Source organism: Pollachius pollachius, assembly GCF_949987615.1.
Source record: "Pollachius pollachius genome assembly, chromosome: 4".
NCBI lineage: Eukaryota > Metazoa > Chordata > Actinopteri > Gadiformes > Gadidae > Pollachius > Pollachius pollachius.
The window spans coordinates 31,040,250-31,061,058 of NC_136937.1; the positions used below are offsets into that span (position 1 = coordinate 31,040,250).

At 49.0% G+C, this 20,809-nt stretch overlaps 1 protein-coding gene across 1 annotated transcript in view; it reads right to left on the reverse strand.

The window, feature by feature from the left end:
• The window catches only part of LOC307074535 (lysine-specific demethylase 6A-like), a 43,970-nt gene that overhangs the window by 15,346 nt on the left and 7,815 nt on the right, over positions 1-20,809 (reverse strand). Inside the window, 14 exon segments of the mRNA XM_079734715.1 lie at positions 1,170-1,277; positions 2,327-2,398; positions 3,090-3,218; positions 5,440-5,580; positions 6,678-6,897; positions 7,829-7,927; positions 8,414-8,540; positions 9,605-9,698; positions 11,676-11,710; positions 13,258-13,312; positions 14,001-14,121; positions 15,924-15,982; positions 16,936-16,985; positions 18,669-18,777. Coding sequence (XP_079590841.1) covers positions 1,170-1,277; positions 2,327-2,398; positions 3,090-3,218; positions 5,440-5,580; positions 6,678-6,897; positions 7,829-7,927; positions 8,414-8,540; positions 9,605-9,698; positions 11,676-11,710; positions 13,258-13,312; positions 14,001-14,121; positions 15,924-15,982; positions 16,936-16,985; positions 18,669-18,777 — 1,419 coding nt within the window.

The window sequence follows — 20,809 nt, forward strand, 5'->3', positions numbered from 1 at the left end:
AGAGAGAGGAGAGGACAGACAGACAGACAGACAGACAGAGAGAGAGGAGAGACAGACAGACAGACAGACAGACAGACAGACAGACAGACAGAGACGGACAGAAAGAGAGAGAGAGAGGAGAGACAGACAGACAGACAGACAGATGGACAGACAGAAAGAAAGGGGGGGAGAAGAGAGAGAGGAGAGACAGAGGCGAGATAGACAGAAAGAAAGGGGGGGGAAGAGAGACAGACAGAAAGAAAGGGGGAGAGAGAGAGAGGGAGACAGAGAGACAGAGACCCAGAAAGTGAGTGACTGATGTTTCATACAGATTTGACAGCTGTTCAGCCGGTCAACATCCCTTCAAAAGTAAACACAATCATTTTTTATACATTGAGCCAAAATGATTTGAAACCTCATTGAATATGATTACACCTCCCTGAGTCGATCACCTTTTCATTGTACACGCATTTCTACTTTGTTAATTATACATTACACATTGCTTTTGTTATGTAAACTTACATTTTCCCTGTGTGGGTGAGGGTGTGTGAGTGAGGGAGGGAGGGAGTGAGCGAATGACTGCGTGACTGAGTGAGTTCCTGAGTACCTGAGTGAGTGACAACGTGTCTGAGTGTCTGAGTGTCTGAGTGAGTGAGTGAGTGAGTGAGTGAGTGAGTGAGTTCCTGAGTTCCTGAGTGTCTGAGTGAGTGAGTGAGTGACTGACTGAGTTCCTGAGTGTCTGAGTGAGTGAGTGAGTGAGTGACTGAGCGAGAGGGTGAGTGATTGAGTGACGACGTGACTGAGTTCCTGAGTGTCTGAGTGAGTGAGTGAGTGAGTGACTGAGTTCCTGAGTTCCTGAGTGTCTGAGTGAGTGAGTGAGTGACTGACTGAGCGAGAGGGTGAGTGAGTGAGTGAGTGAGTGAGTGAGTGAGTGAGTGAGCGAGAGGGTGAGTGAGTGAGTGAGTGAGTGACTGAGTGAGTGACTGAGCGAGAGGGTGAGTGAGTGAGTGTCTGAGTGAGTGAGTGAGTGAGTGACTGAGTGAGTGACTGAGTGAGTGACTGAGTGAGTGACTGAGTGAGTGAGTGAGCGAGAGGGTGAGTGAGTGACGACGTGACTGAGTTCCTGAGTGTCTGAGTGAGTGAGTGAGGGTGCGAGTGAGTGACTGAGTGAGAGGGTGAGTGCGGGTTACCTGCTGCTGGTGCTGCTGCATGATGGTGAACTGGCCCTCCAGCTGTTCCAACATCTGCTGCTGGAGGGGCTTCAGGGTGCCCCGGTTGCTACGCAACTGCTCCAGGAGCTAGGAGGCGAGGAGGCGAGGAAAGGCAAGCGAGAGAGGAGTGAGTCTCATGACAGGCGTTGGATGTCAACATCAAAACTTCAAAAACATACTCGAGTAGCCCTGATCTATCGGGTTACGTGTTTCGGTTTCGTGTTTCGACATCAAACGGGGGGCGTGCTAGATATCCTGTGAGGGATCTCCAGCCGCGTGGGACGCTGGGCTGGAACATCACGACGGTAGCTCACACTAGGGCTGCTCGATTATGGGGAAAATCATAATCACGATTATCTTGGTCACTATTGAAATCACGATTATTCAAGCGATTATTTTTGAGTTTGAAAACATGTTGTGTTTATTCAGCATTTCTCTCCCAAAACAAACTTTGGAACTGAGAACTTTAGTTTTGCCTTAAAAAAATACACAAAATGGTCAAAAAGAAAATGTTCTAATCTAAAATAATATACAGATATGTATCCAGCTGTTCTGCCCTTTCTATAAAACATAAAATAAAAAAAGAAACTTTTTTTCTTTTTTTAATCGAAAAACTTGATTATGTTAATGTTGTGATCGTTCAAAATCGAAATCACGATCAAAATTCGATTAATCGCCCAGCCCTACGTCACACACAGACCGCCGTACAGAAAGGACCCCCACAGGGGAGTTCTTGGACGATTTTACCAAACCTAGTAGCACCTGGGGCTCGTTGGGCAATGTCTGGAGTTGTGCGTGACGCAAACACTCAAAAACGTTGCACATTGGACCGTACAAACTGCTAGGCTTAAGGTTGTTGTTACATATGGAATGTTCCGGTGCTTGATCCTGATTGGCCAGGAGCGGTTACTCCCATTACAAGATTGGTTTTCCAAATATGATCGCATTTTATGTTGTCTTGCAATGTGTGCATTTAGTGAAATCAGACCGTGTAGGCTATATCGACCGTTGCCTTGCCTAACAGCGCTCCCAAGCTCCCTAGATCACTGTAAACCCAAGCCTCTCTTTCTCTCCATGGTTAACTAGTAACCATCCAGATGGTTACTAGATAAGGTGTGTCGGCGCAGCATCCCCACCTGTAGTTTCTGTGGAGAGAGGTACCAGTTGGGGACGGGCTGTGGTGCCTGGGTACTGACCCACGTGTCGCTCTGCGGACCGCGAGGAACAAGGAGACACGGTTAGTGACGGACCGACAAAAATAATAATAGGTTGGTTGTCCCTCAAACAAAACCAATCAACCCTATCAAAAAAGGACTTAGTCCTTCCCAGAAACAAATTAAAAATGACCTGGTTTATACCCTAAACTAAACAAAAAGGATCTAGTTCACACCCCAAACAATAAGGATCTGGTTTATACCCTAAACTAAACAAAAAGGATCTAGTTCACACCCCAAACAATAAGGATCTGGTTTATACCCTAAACTAAACAAAAAGGATCTAGTTCATACCCCAAACAAGACAAAATGGACCTCGTTTTTTCCACAAACAAAAAACAACAAAACCAGGTTAATCCCAAAATCAAAAAGGTTTGTTTAAAATCAAATAAAAAAAACAATGACGTCGTTCTTCACCCAAACCAAAAGAATAATAACCAATTTCTTTTCCCTTAAAACAAAGATGGCCTAGTGTGTTCCCCTTTAATTTGTCCCAAAAACAAAACAGGACCTAGTTTGCGCCCCCAAACCAGACGGGATCTAGTCCTTCCCCCAAAACAAAACAATAAGGACCTAGTATGCCACTCAAACAATGGTGGCCTTGTCTGTAAAACCAAACCGAGCTTGCGCCCCAAACAGAACGGGACCTAGTTCATCCTCCCTGAGGGCGAGGCTGTGTGCTGACCTGCCCGGGGCTGGAAGCCCTCCGTCTCTTGGCGGGGCTGGACTGGTCGTCGGGCTGCCCCAGGGTGCCCACTTGGGGGGGCAGGGCCTGTCCGGCGCTCCCCTCCTGGCCCTGGTGGGGCTTGGAGGCCTGGGGACAGAGAGGAGGGCGTGGCGAGGGGTGGGGTGGGGTGGGGGGGCACAAGCAAGAGGAGGACGCAGCGGGAGGAGCAGAGGGGGGCAGTGAGGTGATGGAAGAGGAGACAGAGGAGGAGGAGGAGGAGGAGGTGACGCAAGAGGAGAAAGGTAGAGGAGACAGAATAGGAGGAAGAGGACCAGGAGGAGGAGAAGAGAGGCGACAGAGGAGGAGGAGAGAGGTGGAAGAGGAGGAGGAGGAGGCAGAGGAGGAAGGGGAGGAGGAGGAAGAGGAGGCAAGGGGAGAGAGAGAGAGAGAGAGAGAGAGAGAGAGAGAGAGAGAGAGAGAGAGAGGTAGGAAGAAAACAGTTAGAAGAAAGGACAGTTGGACGCGACAGGAGAAAGAGTGGAGGTAAATAAACAAACGAAAGAGGTTGAGTTCAAAGATGGCGCGAATTAAGGAGGAAGCCAAAAAAGGCAAGCAGGAATGAAGAGGAAATAGAGTTAAAAAGAGACGATAGGGGAGTGAAATAAACAATGGGAGCATTTATGAACGGCAGAGCGAAGCCAGGCGGGTAGAAGGAGAGAGAGGAAGAACAGCAGTGAATACTAGCGCTCCAAACACAGCATTCCATCGCCTCGAGGTATACATCTGTTTCAAAATCGGCCGTTTGATATATCGGTCCGTAAATTGGGGCGACATCGGACATCTCACGTCTGACCAATGGCGACACACCACGCTCCGATCACAGGTGCATTATTGTACATTTCATCGTCAACGGTCACTACAGAAATACGCATCGTCATAGCGTCTCCAAAAGTTGAAAATTACTTAAAAACACTTTCCACACTTTCTAAATACCATGACAAGAACACAACAACAAACGGATACACACTCCTACATGAATGAAACTACTGGCCTCTAGCGCCGGTTAGGGTGTGTGTGTGTGTGTGTGTGTGTGTGTGTGTGTGTGTGTGTGTGTGTGTGTGTGTGTGTGTGTGTGTGTGTGTGTGTGTGTGTGTGTGTGTGTGTGTGTGTGTGTGTGTGTGTGTGTGTGTGTGTTTGTGTGTGTGCGCGGCCACTAGAGGGTGCTGTTGAGTCTCTGGCGGGTGACTGCAGGACATTTAAGGTCAACTACAACGAGAGGGAGAAAAAAGGAAGGGAGGGAGAAAGAGGGGTGGGTGGGCGGACAGAGCCAATGAGCATCCCGGAAAACGACTCTACGGCAACACAACCTCTCCAATCACGTCAGGCCAAAGTCAAAGGTACGTCAACGCCGAAGACTCGCCAAACAGAGATTGTAGGCCAATGAACGAAACAGAAAAGTGACACTGTTTTTAACACAGGCCTCTCCTTTAAACGTTTTTATTTCCAAGAAATAAAACGTGTGTTGGCAAAAATTTCATCCGGTCAAGGGTAGAGAATGGATTCATTAACAGATATAAAAAAATCTAAGTTTGCTTGGAGGAGAAGGGCGGGACCTTTTTCTGATCGTGATGGATGAGGTTGCCCTACTCGTGTGTGTGTGTGTGTGTGTGTGCGTGAGTTTGTGTGAGTGTGTTGGTGTCTGTGGAACAGATGCATTATGGGTAGCACTCCTGGAACTCCTGCTCCAGCACCACAACAACAGATGCCCCGGAGACACGCAAGAGGAAAACTCCAGGTCAGAAAATGGACTTGGCAGAGCGATAAACAAGACTCGTCTTTGGAGACGGCAAAGTTTCCTTTCCGTCAGCCTTTATGACCTTATGCAGCCTAATACAAGTCAGTCCCTACAAAGAAAACCCAGTGTTTCAGGTCTTGGCGACACAACCCTGGACCTAGCAGCAAGCATCAGAACAGTGTCAGTGCTGTGCTGTGCAGGTATCCGTTTCTAACTTTAGTATCATCTATATTCCCCGCTCCTTCAAAGCATCTGTTGGTTAGTGTGGACGAGTTGGGAGTGCTCCCATCATGGCTGTGCATTGTGGGTATTCGTGTCTGTGTAACGCGTCTCTCCAAACGATACACACAGACACACACACACACACACACAAAACACACACAGGCGTGTGTTTCGGGTTTTTTGTTGCGTGCAAAGACCGCATATTCAAATGACCCCCAGGAAGACATGGTAGTAGTGCTAGCGGTGGCAGTGGTGGTGATGGTGATGGTGATGGTGGTGAAGGAGGGGTCGTTGGCTCTCTAGCTCTGGTTTGGGGGGGGGAGAGAGGGGGAGGTGGTGGGGGTGTCTCACCTGCAGCGCTGCATTGAGCAGTGCTTCCTGTCTGGACGTTAGCTCAGCGGGGATAGGCAGGCTCCAGGCATCCTCAATTAGAGGGAGCTCTACCCTGCCCCCCGGGGCCCTACTGACTGGGCTCTTGTTACACAACTCTTCCTACAGGGGGCGGCGGAGAGCCCGCGTGGAACCAAAGCGACAGTGGGAGGAAGAAATGAGAACAAAAAGAGGAAGAAACACAGGGTTGTTGGGTGGTTGTTGTTGGTTTTTTTTCGGTTGCAGATGAATTATGAAATGTTGTAAAAAAAAAAAAGCGGTTACGTTTGGCCGATAGATCAAACGTAGCGGTGTTGTCTTTGTTAAGTTGTAGTCGTTCCCCGCACGTTCTGATTGTTTTGACCTTGTCGGTAGTGTGATTAAAATCAAACCGCAGGGGGAATGAGAAGGGAATAGCAAAAGTAAGACGGTAGTCGTCCAGTTTGAATAAAGCTAGCATGCAGGGTTGTAGCTTTATTACACACATGAATACATGTGGACCGACAACAGACATGAGGACGGAGGGTTGCGGTGGAGGATGCCCTGTGATTGGCTGCGTGTGTGTAGGGACTAGGTTAGGCTTTTTGGGGGTTAGGTTTTTGGTCAGTTTGTCAAATAACATACAGAACAGACCGTCCATCAAGAAATCCATAGGCTTCTTTTCAAGCGGATTGCTTTTTTAGCTAACCTAGCTTTAAGGCAAATTCTGGACTTCCTACACATGGAAATGGTTTGCGACGTACCCAAGTACCCAAACACCCAAAGCGAACCAAATAAAACCCCAAACAGCATCGCCCCTGGTGAAACACAGGTCTTCTGCGACCCGTCTGTCTTCGTCTCCCCCACAGCCGCGTCAAACTCAAAATGATACTTCTGCAAAGTGTGGCGTACCCGCCATTAGGTACACCACCATGGGCCCATCCCCTACATAGCACACGGCCGCCGTAGCTGAGGCGCAGCGAACCACATTCTGCCTCGACGTCGGGGCGACAGGCGGCCCTCGTCCGACAGGGGAGCATTAGTGGAAGGGAACATCCATGACTGCGTGTCAAAGATTGTGTCAGTGTTCGGCAGAACGCTGCCAGAAACATGGATCATGCTAGCAGTGGGACCCAGGAGGTAGCTACGACAGTACAGACCCATCACCACAGAAGTCCCATTCACCACAAGCATCCTCACCCCCTCCTCACCCCCCACCCCCTCCCAGTCACATGACCCACCTGCAGACACTTGATGCGGTGTGTGAGGGCGGCGGCGTTGGTGCAGGCCTTGCTGCGCGTCGCGTTGACGTAGCACTTGATGGCGTCGTGCGGCTGGCCGCAGGACTCGTACAGTGTGCCCAGGTCCATCCAGGCCGCGGCGTGGCTGTGGTCCAGCTGCACCGCGCAGATGTAGGCCTGCAGCGCGTCCATTGGCTGGTTCTGCTGCTGGTACAGAACCCTGGGAGGGGGGGGGGGTGGAGGAGGTTACCACAGACCCTGAGGAACACCTGATAGAGGAGGTACCAAGGGCTGGTTCTGCTGGTACAGGACCCTGGGAGGGGGGGGAGGAGGTTACCACAGACCCTGAGGAACACCTGATAGAGGAGGTACCAAGGGCTGGTTCTGCTGGTACAGGACCCTGGCGGGGGGGGGGTGGTTGTTTACCGGTGAGTGATTAAAGGTGACATATTATACTACAAGTGGTTTTGAAAATACCAGCCTTCCCAGTGGACCGTGGCAAACGTTGCTCATCTATCCGTCACACGTCTAGGCGGACACGGCCACTTGTGATGTCAGAAGAGGCCGATTCTCAGAACGGCGTGTATCGGCTAAGTGCACTCACACCTGGTGGTGAAATACGTCACCTTTAAGCTTGTTTATGACAGACCCTGTGGGACACCTGATGGAGAACAGTCACGGCATGAACACAGAGTGGGTATGAGATGATGTAGTTTATCTAATTTTAACTAATTTACAAACTAACATACTGATTTCAAAACAACGTAATCTCACACCCACCCCAAAACGCTTCGCTCTTTTACAACAGAACCTGTGGGACACCTGATAGAGAGGGTTACATGGGAGGTAACCTGGTTTAGGTTTTAATTGGCGACAGAAAAGCGGTTATATCTGTATTACAAATCGCTCCCTCTCGGTCTCTCACTTTCTCCGCCTCTGTCTCCTCGTCCGTCTCTCTCTATCTGTGTCTGACTGACTGTCTGTCTGTCTCTGGGCCAATCACAACCTTCAGACTTGCTTTGGGCGGGTCACGACCTCCGGGACACACCGGTCCCGGCCTGTCTCGAGGCTGCCTGCCTGGCTCACTAGGTGCCGAGTCGGTTGTTACCACGGCGACAGAGGAGATGGAAGGGGGGCGTTCCGAGTCTTACCCTATGGAGCACCAGGTGTCGGCGCTGGCCTCTGATTTGTCGATGGACTGCCGGTAGGAGATGAACGCGTCCTGCACCTTGCCAATGCTAGAGTAGCACCTGGAGACACACGCGCGCGCACGCACACACACACACACACACACACACACACGCACACGCACACGCACGTTTCAGCATCGTAGCATAGCACTTGTTAACCTGCCAAAGAATGTCTGTAGCCAAGCCGTAGTGAGTTTTGGGCCAAGCGAAATCAAAGGGGAAACCTCAAACAGTACAAACACGGCAAAGTAAAGTAAACAACATTGTTGGCTTAGTCCAATTCATAAAACACACACACACACACACACACACACACACAAACACAAACACAAACACGAAAGCAGCGTGGATATGAGATTATGTAGTTAACATAACTTTAACTAATAAATAAATAAAAAAATCAAGTTATTCAAGTCTTCACTAACATTTTTATTTTGTACAAAAAAAATAAACAATCTCATACCCTCTCCAACTAAATATATATATATTTTAATTGCGTTTCTGTTATGTCCCCCCCCCCCCACACCCCCACCCCAGCGACCGTACCTGCCGAGAAAGTACCAGGACTGTCCCGAGTTGGGGTCGGCCTCCAGGGACTTCTGCAGACACTGGATGTCATAGCTCTCCTTACCGGCTTGCTCCCCCAGCTGCCCCACCGTGTGGTGCATCCAGCCTGCACACACACACACGCGCACAGAACACACACACACACACACACACACACACACACACACACACACACACACAACACACAAACACGTCATAACACAGAACACAGACCCCGGCCCGAGAGCTCCTGGGCGGGACGGCAACACGACCACGCCGCTTTATCTGACCACGCCCCTTTGTGTGACCACACCCCTTTCCGTGACCCCCACTGACCTGTACGGACCATCGAGAGCGCTTGATGAGGAACCGCTCAAGGAATAAATATTAAGCTAACCAACCAACTAGTAAGTGACACGACTAAAGAGCAAGCTACACAACTGAATAGCAAGCTACACAACTGAATAGCAAGCTACACAACTGAATAGCAAGCTACACAACTAAGTAGTAAGCTACGGAGAGAGCTACAGGACTCGAGAGGGCCCGGCCGAAGCACGGTCCGCCTTCACAACAAACCCCAGACAGGGATTGCTTGTGGCAGTTGGGAAAGGATTCGGCGGTAAACCGCTGATTAGCGGAGAGAAAAAAGAAAAAAAAAAAAAAACAAGGAAAACATCTGTGCCCCTTTTCCCCGCTTCGACACACAACCCGGGGTCGATCACCATGAGCACGTGCGCGGCCCTCGTAAACACCGGTCCAGCGCGTGTGTGCGTGTGCGCTGGCGGGCAGACACGCGATCCCAGATGGGGTTTCGGACCGTGGACCGTGCTCGGGTTCAGGCTGGGTTGACTCTGGGTCATGTCTGCGATTCGGGGGTCGAGGTACCGCGGTCAACCGGGCTTAGAGCACCAGCGCACGCCACCGACGTTTACACAGCCGGGGGCCGATTGACCCCGGGCTGGTCCCTGGGGAATGGGGAAACCCTGTGCGTCTGTCTGTCTGTCTGTCTGGATGTGAATGAACCACAGAAAGTGACTGAATGAGAGAATGCGAGTGAAGAAGGACAAGGTGCGAGAGCGGCAACAACTGAGTGTGTGGGAGTGAGTGAGTGAGTGAGTGAGTGAGTGAGTGAGTGAGTGAGTGAGTGAGTGAGTGAGTGATTGATAAAGGGTGGGGTGAGGGCCCTCTTACCTAGCTGCTGCAGAGTGGTGGCCTTCACCTGTGGGGGAAGGTCCTCCGCCTGCAGGAGGCTCTCATACGCCTCCTTGGCGGCACGGTATCTCTTCTGGAGAGAGAGACCGAGGGAGAGAGACATGAAGAGAGAGAGACCGAGGGAGATAGATACAAGAAGAGAGAGACCGAGGGAGGGGGAGAAAAGAAGAGAGAGACCGAGGGAGGGGGAGACGCAGAGAGAGAGACATGAAGAGAGAGAGACGGGGGAGAGACATGAAGAGAGAGAGAGACCGAGGGAGGGGGAGACAAGAAGAGAGACCGAGGGAGGGGGAGACGCAGAGAGACAGACAGACATGAAGAGAGAGACAGACAGACATGAAGAGAGAGACCGAGGGAGAGAGAGACAAGAAGAGAGACAGAGGGAGGGGGAGACGCAGAGAGACAGACAGACATGAAGAGAGACAAAGCGATAGAGGGAGACATGGACAGAGAGAAGGATTGGCAAAGAGAGAGAGAGGAATAGGTGAATAAAAACAAGAAGATAAAAAAGAGAAACCGAGAGAGCGATTGAGAGAAGGAGGGAGAGAGCGGGTAAGAGGGGGAGGAAGAGAGGGACAGAGAGAGGGAGAGAGAGGGAGAGATAGAGGGAGGGAGAGAGAGGGAGAGATAGAGAGAGAGGGAGAGAGAGAGAGATAAGGAGAGAGAGAAGGAGAGAAGGAGGGAGAGAGAAGGAGAGAGGGACAGAGAGAGGAGGGAGAGAGGTGGAGGGTGATACATCGCCGAGCGAAAGAGAGCACCAGGAGTGGAGAGGGGGATAAATATGAAGAAATTAACATTGATGATTGCAGAGAGAGGGAGGGAGAGGTGGGGGGGGGCGGTGGTGTGCGACCGGGGGGGGGGGTCCATCTGCTGTTGCGTCGCAGCATCACAGCACGCTCTGTAGTCTCCACTCATCCGGAGGTGCATTAACCATGCACTACAGACAACCTTTGCACCACCTCTACGTGTCTCACTACTGTCTCCTCACCCCACACACACACACGCACACACACACACACACACGCACGCACACACACACACACACGCACGCACGCACACGCACACACACGCACACACACACACACGCAGACACACACCGTGCCTCAGCCCAGCCTCTTAAACTTTCAGCCCCTTCACGGATTCCAAACGTGTTCGTAGTTTGACGCTTAAAGCGGAGGTTCCCGTGCGCACGATTACGAGTTTTCCCTGAAGTCCTTTAACGACAAGAACGGCCTTAAAAAAAAAAAAACACATCCGTACTCATCGGTCATTTTAAAGCCATTCTTAACCCTGTCCTTCTTGACACAAGAAACGTTACATCTCGATCCATGTCGTCATGGTGGATGAGGGGAAATATGTGCTGCTCCTACGGCTGAACGTAGACCCCCTCGTCTCCCCCCAGCCCCCCCGTCTCCTCAAAAGAGCTAGCCCACCGCGGCGCTACGTTCGTCTGACACAGCAGAATAGATCAACAAATAAATGAACCCACGCCTCGGAGCTAGGGAACGGTGGGGGGGGGTAAGGAGCGCTCAGAGTAACCACGGCGCCCTCCTGCTAAGAGAGAGCGAGTCAGAGAGAGAGGGGACCACCAGCATACAAAAGAGGGGGAGACAGACTTTCTTGTTTCCGTGGCAACCCCAACGAAGGGCCAGATGAGCCTCCCGCCTACCGCGCCCCCCCCCCCACAGCCTTCTCAATTTGTCAACACCTGGTCCAAAACAACTCACACACACACACACACACACAAAGAGCCAATCCCTGGAATATAAATAGGCTGAGGTGTGATTACACCGATCTACCTTTAATGCTAATGGCTACATGATATCACACACACACACACACTTTGGCGAGTGCTATGCTAATGTACAGACAAGGAGAGATGGATGAGGGGCTCAGAGAGAGAGAGAGAGAGAGAGAGAGAGAGAGAGAGAGAGAGAGAGAGAGAGAGAGAGAGAGAGAGAGAGAGAGAGAGAGAGAGAGAGAGAGAGAGAGAGAGAGAGAGACAAGACCATGACAACCGACACAGTGACGGGATCCGGTGGGTTCCTACCTGAATCTCATACAGATGGGCGATGTGGAACTGGACTGTGAGGGCAACACAAGCAGAAGGAGAGACCGGTTAGATGAGGAGCAGACACCTCTCAGCCTCTGGCCAGAGGTTCAGTCTACACAAGAGAAGGCTTTCGGCAAAGTAGGGTGAAAACACCCAAAGAAGAACAACAACAAAATAAATAACATACTTGCGCACAACCTTAAAAACAAAACCGGAACACCGACAGGAGGAAACGAAAGGCTCTCCCAGGGTAGAGAAAATACAAAACAAGATAAAGCAGGGCTGCCGGTGTAACCGCCGATCTCTAGCGAGGAAGTGGAGGAGGAGGAGGTGGTGGTGGTGGTGGCGGCGGCGATGCTGGCACCACCTTTCTTTGTCTGGTGAGCTGCAGTGTCTCTGATCTGAACTGCCTGACTGACTCTCAGCAGAGAGAGCGAGAGCGAGGAGAGAGAGAGAGAGAGGGGCAGAGAGAGAGAGACACCGAGTGGGAGAGTGAGAGAGCGCAAGGCAGAGAGAGAGAGAGAGAAAACAGAGTGGGAGAGGAAGAGAGTGAGGGCAAGTGAGGAAGAGATAGAGAGAGAGCGAGAAAGAGACCTGTGTGTGTGTGTGTGTGTGTGTGTGTGTGTGTGTGTGTGTGTGTGTGTGTGTGTGTGTGTGTGTGTGTGTGTGTGAATGAGGAGACGGGAGATAGCGTGATGAATAGCAAAAGCAGAGGGTTGCCGGCGTGTGTGTGTGTGTGCACAATTGAGCGAAAGAGGCTGTTTGTGTGTGAGTGCGTGTGTGTGTGAGTGTGTGTGCGTGTGCAATGGCTTGTGTTATGGGGCAGATAGACGAGGAGACAGTGGGGAGGAGGAGGATATTGCCGTCTCCACGGTAACAGGTACCAGGGCAGGCAAGGGAGACGAGAGATGACAGCGGCATATCAAATCAGAGCTGTACACCCCCCCCCCCCCCACCACCCTCCCCCCTCCCCCCTCCCCCATCTCCTCTGCAGTCTCCCCCCTCGGATCAACCAGAGTGGATAACCGGCGCCATCGCCTCCCTCGTCACATGATTAAAAGGTGCTGTGTGGCCGGAGTAGGGAGTACCGCGGATGCAATGCAGTGCAGGAGAGGGGGGGAAAAGCCCATTCAGACGTAAGGATACGACCTATCACACACACACACACACCCCCACACAGGGAGCACACTATTCAAAACACACTCCGTGTCAGCTGCGTGGGGACGGTAAAGTGTGTGGATCAGTGTTGGGGTCGGTGTGCCCCAGGCTAGGCGTGCGGTTTGAGGAACGCTGTTCGGAGAGGCTCCCGTTCACCAGACAGACCCATTAGTTCATCCAGTGCTCGCCGCTGTAATTCATCACTTGACATTTCCTCCGATTTGCCGATTCGTTTTTTTTGTGGGCAGCGGCTGTAAAACGTGTGTTGCGTGCAACTTAAGGAGGAAGACTTAAGATGGCGTTGTTTCAAGTCGGTTTAGAGTGGGCATCGATGGTTTCCAAAACTGTAACCTTCACATAAAATGACTCAAATGAAATTCTCAACAGCCGCGGAGAGGGTGGTAAATGTTGTTCTGCTTACTTTCAGCTTTAGACAAAGTGCAGGGGTTTGAGTCAATCAAAGCCAGCTGGAAATGCTGTGGAGAGAAAAGAGGAAAAATGCAACGGTCAGTTAAAACAAACTGAAAAACTCAAACATGATGCATCCTTGTTTACGACATCATAAATCGACCAGACGCAATGCGTTATGCTTTTCTACACTTGTGACACAACGCATGGACACACACACACACACACCACACACACACTTTGGCCATCCTTGAAATGTCCAACCCCACTTGAATAGCAAAAAAAAACAAACGCATACAAAAATAAAATAAAAAATATGTATTTTTGTAATAATTTAATATAATAAAAATAAATCCTCCTCTCAAATGTATTTCACATTTGTTTTAGAATTTATTTCCTGCATAGCACGGATCAATTTGTTGGGGAATATTCCAGCCAATGTGCTCAGAGCAAAGCCATGAACACACAGGCAGCATTGAGAACATTAAAACTCATAACTATATTAAAGTGGTAGTCTCGAAGATTTTCATGTAAACAAAAGCCTGCTAGGTCACCATCGCCGAATGAGGTAACACAATGGCGATTGAACCACGGACGTAAGCCCATGCACGAGCAGTCATATGGACGTCACGACCTGGGTGTCTGTGGCAACAATCACCGCTAATCGCCAAAGAGTAGCACGCCGAATTCTCTGTACTGGCCCTTTAAGACAAGGGAGGAGGGACACAGGGGTGGGGGGGGAGGGGGAGGGCTGACCTTCAGGCTCGACTCGTAGTCCGTGTTGACCTTGAACATCAGGCCAAGCCGCAGGTGGATCTCCTTTGCCCGGGCAAAGCCCGGGTCGATATACAACACCTCCTGGAAGGCCTTGATCGCCCTGAGAGAGAGAGAGAGAGAGCGAGAGAACAAGAACAAGAGAGAGCAAGATAGCAAGAGGATGAGAGAGCGAGAGAGAGAGAGCGAGAGGAACGCATCAGTAACCACCGATTTTTTCTTTTTTAAAAAGGACTCAATAGTATTGATTAAAAATAACGAATCAAAAACAAAGATGGCCGCTGCATAAAACCGATGGCTCCGACTGCGACTCTGTGGCTAAATGAAGGGCAGCCGTTTCTTTACCCGGTGAAATCGATGGATATTATCTGACTGCAGTGGGGCCGAGCGTGTGGAAGGGACCGGTCGATGTGCTCCTTTTATTCCAGTGACCTTAACGTACACCCCGCCGGCTTTACTGCTCATACTCATAATTGAGTCCCAAGGAATTCCGTGGAAAATCTTCTGGTCAAACGCAATCTTTAGCGTTCATTCGTGTTTATACCAGCGCTTAAACAATTAGCAGGCGATTCTTGCTTTGTTAATATATTCAGGGTGCGATTTGTGAAAAAACCAGAGGGGGGGATAATTTTGAGAAACATTTTAAAATGAAGACGGACCCTGTGTATTTTGGTTGTTAATTATTACGATGTAATGGTGAAAATACTTTGGGTGGGGGGGATAATTTTTATCCCCACCGAGGATAAAAATAATTCAGCAGAGGGTAGGACGTGTAAACCAGAGGGGGGGATAATCCCCACCATCCCCACCGGCAAATTGCACCCTGAATATATTCATGGTGGTTGTGATTCGTCAATTCGATTATGTCGGAACATTGGCAGCTTGTAACGTCGGAACTGCTAACACTTGTAGCATCAGAAATGCTAAAGTGCTAATGCTTTCAGAAATGCTACATACACGCTACAGACAATTCCAAAATTATCCTAATTAACAAAACTCAGGGAAAGACGTCGGGAATGTAGATCATCTAATAAAATATCAAAGGCTTAACGATAAATACAAAATGATTAAAATCCGCAAATACAATGCATCCAATGTGCACATTTCTACATATTTCATTAATTAACTAATCACGGTAAGGCATACAGTGAATTCACACATGTACACTGTGAACATTGGGGATTCAAAACCACAACATCTAGGCTTTCGGCCCGATGCCCCAGCCATCACCCCATCCTGCCCCCCCCCCCCCCCCCCCCCCCCCCCCCCCGCTTCACAGCAGCCTGCACAGGCGGGGGGGGTCTGTAGGCACCGGGGGCCGTGATCGCGTCTGTACTCCACGTCGGCCATCACTCACGAGCCAAGGACTTTCGTTCCGAGCCAGGGGGTTCATTCGTACGGTCGGCCGAGGGCCTGGCGCGCTGCCGCCGCCGCCGCTCTGTTGCCATGGAAACCCCCGCGATTACGCCCGCGGGCATTCCGCACATTGTGCAATAAGTAAGGCATTTTGTTTTCGGGGGGCTTTTAATTTGGTCGGGACGCACTCCCTTGGCAGGGCTCACAATGAACACTGTTTAAATTGCTCCAATGTAATTTGTGTTACCACAATATTTAAAATGAGGAGAATTTGTGCAAAGGGCAACTGATTGATCTTTTAAATATTATTTTTAGGACTTCGGTCAAACATCTCATTCTCTGCACAGTCGGAAGTTAATACACTATTAACAACTATTGCATTACCTCCCATTTTTTGATCAATAAAAATAATCTAGATATTTCGTTGGGGCTTCTTACATTTTGGTGGGTGCTCCTACAATTTGACTGGTGTGCCTAAATGTTGGTCCATTACATTTACATGTTGCATGTTTAAAACGTGCCTCAGAGCAGCAATGTCATGACACTCACCACTGGAAGGCATTGTAGTGGAAGTAGACCATGCCTAGTCCATAGAGGAAGGCTGCATTCTGGGGGGGGAACAGAATCAAAAGGGCGTTAGCCAACATGCTTTAACAGCGCAAATCATACCAGACTCACGCATGCACAAAAATTACATTCTGTAGATGAGCCTAGAGGATAGATCCATGTAACGACATCTAAATAAATAATAATCTGCAGCAAGGTTTCAGATGAATGAAAATAATTTAAAATAAATAAATACAAATAATATACAACAAGTTCCAGGGCATACAACATCAATTAACTGCGTGATTAAGTGCCCGTCACTGTATGTGCAAGTCATGTAGAAAATTCAAAACCAAAAGACCAATGTTTATTTTTTTGCCTGGTTCAGCGAATACAGCGAACGCAGAGCATCAACAGCAGCGAGAAGGTGCTCTGGAACAGCCTCATAATGAAACTGAGAAGCCACAGTGCCAACCAAACCAGACAGCATGGCCCATTACGCACAACTGAGGAAGTGGTGACTGTGATGGTGGTTCATGACAATGGCTGTGGCTGTATGTGTGTGTGTCTGTCTTGTCTGTGTCTGTGTCTGTGTCTGTGTGTGTGTGTGTGTGTGTGTGTGTGTGTGTGTGTGTGTGTGTGTGTGTGTGTGTGTGAGACGTGTGTTGCTGTGGTGTGTGTCTGTTCTTTTTTTGTGTGGTGTGCGTGTGTCATTGTCTGGTATGTATGTTTTTGTGTCTTTGTGTTGGTGTGACTTTTTGTGTGTGTGTTGGTGTCTTTTTGTGTCTGTGTGTTGTTGTGGGTCTTTATGTGTGTGTGCTGGTGTGTCTTTTTGTGTCTGTATGTTGGTTTGTGTCTTTTTGTGACCATGTGTTGGTGTGTGTGTCTTTCTGTTTCTGTGTGTTGATGTCTGTGTGTGTGCGTGTGTGTATTTCTTTTAGTGTCCGTGTATTGTGTGCGTGTCTGTGTGTTGGTGTGCGCGTCTTTGTGTGTGTTTGTGTTCGTGTGTGCCTACCTTCCAGTAGTCTGATTGTAAACTGTAGTACCTCTGGTATGCGGATAATGCTGAAACAAGGAGGAAAGAAGACTATAAGGCTGTGTGATTTCAGGCAGGGAAGCGTGTCCCAGGGGAATGCTACCGCCGCCACAGTAAAATCACATTACAATAGAATATATAGCAGGCAAGTCATTAACATGAAACCCTTAAAACATCGAATGCATCTGCAAATGCTATACAGACCCAGGAAGAATACATTAAGATTTTATATTTATTTATTGATTGATTCAACAGCATGTCAAACTATAAACCAACATTTAAATAGCCGATTAAACTGATTAATGGTGTACGTTTTGGGTACACAGTCAGAGTTTACAATTAATCTGAATTTAATTGAAAATGATGGCATTTAAATGTCAATGCAATCAATATTATTATGAATGTACTAAAGAAAAATAACACAGAAATGTCTAAATACTCAAAGTTCCTAACAGACGTGTTCACAGAGGAGTCATCATAGGACAACAGGTGTCTCTCATCACACCGAGTATGGGTCTGCCCCCTTCATATACTAGGGTGCAGTACCAGACTCCACTAGTCAAGGCAAGCCTACGTCTGTGCTTTGGTACATCTCAGTGGCAGGCCAAGCTAATTATTGGTATTAACAAAAACTAATGAAATTATGAAAGCTAGTTGTGAAAATAGATCAAATAAAAACAATACGTAAAATAAAAACGATAATGAACTGAAACTAAACTGACATTTGTAAAGTTGTCTTGTGGATGGTTCCTCTGTCATTTATACATTAAATACAGATTCTTCTTAAACAATACTTTTTCTGACCTTTTTGAATCCCTCCCCTGACTTGAAACTAATAAAAACCAAAACCAAGCTTTTTACAGAAGCTATAAATTAAAGCAAACCGGCTTTAAAAAAAAAACTGAGCAGAGGGATAATTAGCGTTAGGCGGGACACCTGTGAATGCTCTGCCATGACCCCGTGACCTGCTTTAAGGGTCTGTCGTCCCCCACCAGGTGTGGGGGACGCCACAGGGGTGTATTCAAGTGATGGTCACATGGTCAGAACTTGCTCGTTAGGTCACCCAAACAGCTGGGTAACGGATGGTTAAATACTCAGGACAGGTGAGGAGCCAGGAAGAGAACAAGAATGGATAGGAGCAAGAATCATGAGGAGGAGAGGGAGGAGGAGGAGAGGGAGGAGGAGGAGGAGGAGGAGGGGAATGAATAGGAGAGGTCGACAGACAGTAGGAGGAGAAATAAGAGGAGGAGGTGGTAATAGGGGACAGTTGAGGAGGAAGGAGAGAGGAGACAATTGAGGAGGAGACATTGGAGGACGTGAGGTAGAGGAGACAGAGGAAGGAGGAGGTTGAGGAGAAGTAGAGGAGAGCGAGGAGGAGAAGTTGGGGAGAGCCAGGAGGAGGAGGAGAAGTAGAGGAGGAGAGCGAGGAGGAGGTGGAGAGCGAGGAGGAGGAGAGCGAGGAGGAGGAGGAGAGCGAGGAGGAGGAGGAGGAGAGCGAGGAGGAGGAGAGCGAGGAGAGCGAGGAGGAGGAGAGCGAGGAGGAGGAGGAGGAGGAGAGCGAGGAGGAGGAGGAGACAGAGGGAGAGGAGGGATAGCCAAGAGAGGAGGAGGAGGAGGAGGAGGAGGAGGAGGTAGAGGAGACCGAGAGCGGAGACAGGACGAAGAGGAGGACAAGGAGGAGGAGCCGTAGACAGGGGGCGGTCCCGACTCACCTTTGGGGTAGTCCTCCAGGAGGAGGTTGAAGTGTCCCAGCTGGCAGAAGACCTCCGGCTCCACCTTGCCCTCGGCCTTCAGGATCAGAGAGTCGTAGCAGCGCACCGCCTGCCCAGACACGCACAGCGACAGTGTGTGACTGTGTGTCTCACACACACACACAGGTAAAAGGCAAAGCAACAATACAAGTGAAACTAAATTCTATTTAGATAATGGAGGAAAACAGACGCAGCCTGATAGGAGGAAACGCTTGATCGGCCTGAAACAATTATACCCCAACATCTGAAAAGGAGCATGCCATATAATTACTGCCACAGCTGTAGGGGGTAGTGATGGAGAACTGAACCAAACAACAACAAGGTTTCCACAGCAAACACATCAGACAATTACGTAAGCTTGCCAAGAAAAACAAATTCCTAAACAACAGTTTCCAACTAAAGTGTGCCAAGACACCGCCCTCAAGGAAAGAGACTCGCAAATTAAGTCAATGAAGGTAAACTCTTGGTAATGCTAAATATTGAATCATTATCAAGCAAACAACTACTTTCAACGAACAAGGACTCAATAGTATTGATTAAAAACAACAACGCTCACGAACAAAGTCGCCAAATAAATCGATTACTCTGACTCAGTCTATCGGTACACAAATCAAAGTTAAACCACAGAACCTAACTACTATGATACACTATGACCTTCAACCACATCAAGCACCTTTCAGGCTGATGGTGACCCCAGACTCAGATGGGGTCTTGCATACTGAAATGTTACTTGCATACTAACATCTCAAATACTAATACCAATCGCCATCATGATCTTCTCAAACTACTCCCACTATAACGAGACAAGGAGAGTTCAGCCCTAATATCCTGTTTAACATGGAAGCGTGCCATCAGCAAGGACATCCGTCCAGGAAAAACTCAGACGGCAGATTTGCATCCACCAATCTGACACTTGGCTCCTCTTTATGTATCGCCGGGCTGGGGTCGACCCAGGAACAATTCATTTTCAGATATTCCTACTTTTGGGATCAATTACAGCTAGTTGGTGTGACCGGAAGTATTGAACAAGGAACTGAAAAAAAGCCTAGTTTACCAGGTACTGATATTTTATCCAATTGCAGTTCTTTAAATACTTAGGGTTATTAATTCAACTTGTAACACAACGTACAAATGTAAATAATAGTGCAGTGCCCAGTGGATGGATTGATTGATTGATAACACGTTTATAAACCAGCATGTTATTTTATATTATGGGTTCTTGCTCTGGGACAAAAACAAAACAACGCCAATTGCCAGGATGAGTCAAGGGATTGAACCAGCAACCATCCAGTCTGACAAGTCTCTAGTTGCTACGACATGACTGTTTCAAAGTCAGTTCAGTCCAGATTTGACTCAAATACCTAGGGTGCTTGGCTCCCAAGTCAAAAAAGGTACTGTGTTTGATCGCCGACGTCCGCAGTTTCACTGTAGCTATCCTCGAGAAAGGCACCCCATAAGGCCCAGCTGCTGCTTAACGGCACGGGGCTGAATTCCTTCACCTCGATCGCGTCGGGTGAAAGTGTCTCTGGAATGGCAAGGGCTCAAGACCAACAGCCACACCCACACATCTACACACACACACACGTGCCTGACAGAAACCAAAGCCCTCGTGCAATCACGCCGTTGACAGAAATCAGGTACCTGGCCTGACAGCCGTGCTGTTGACCTTCGCCGTCTGGTCTCAGACAATACGGCTCACTCGACACCGTGGTTGAAACTGGAGACGCGCCGTCGACTGTTTGACTTGGCGCACTCCTCCGATGCTAGTTAGCACATACCGTAGGAGAGCCGTGCGCCATAAGGACATAAATCAACGCCCACAGACTCGTCGGGCTGCGCGTCAGATCAACAACAACTTACTGATCCCCGGCTGAAACAAGGTCATGAAATTATCTCAACGCTGGATGTCTTTACTGCCACGCCACCGTCGGGAGCAGCCGATCGACACGTCTAAAATCTATATTGTATTAGGCCCGGAATAAACTCTGAGGAGGAGGCGGAAGGAACACGAGGCTGCTCATTATTGTCTGCTGAGCAGACAATAATGCGCAGCTCTTGAAACAAAACATTGCTTGAAAAAGAAATACACCCAGTAGAGTGAG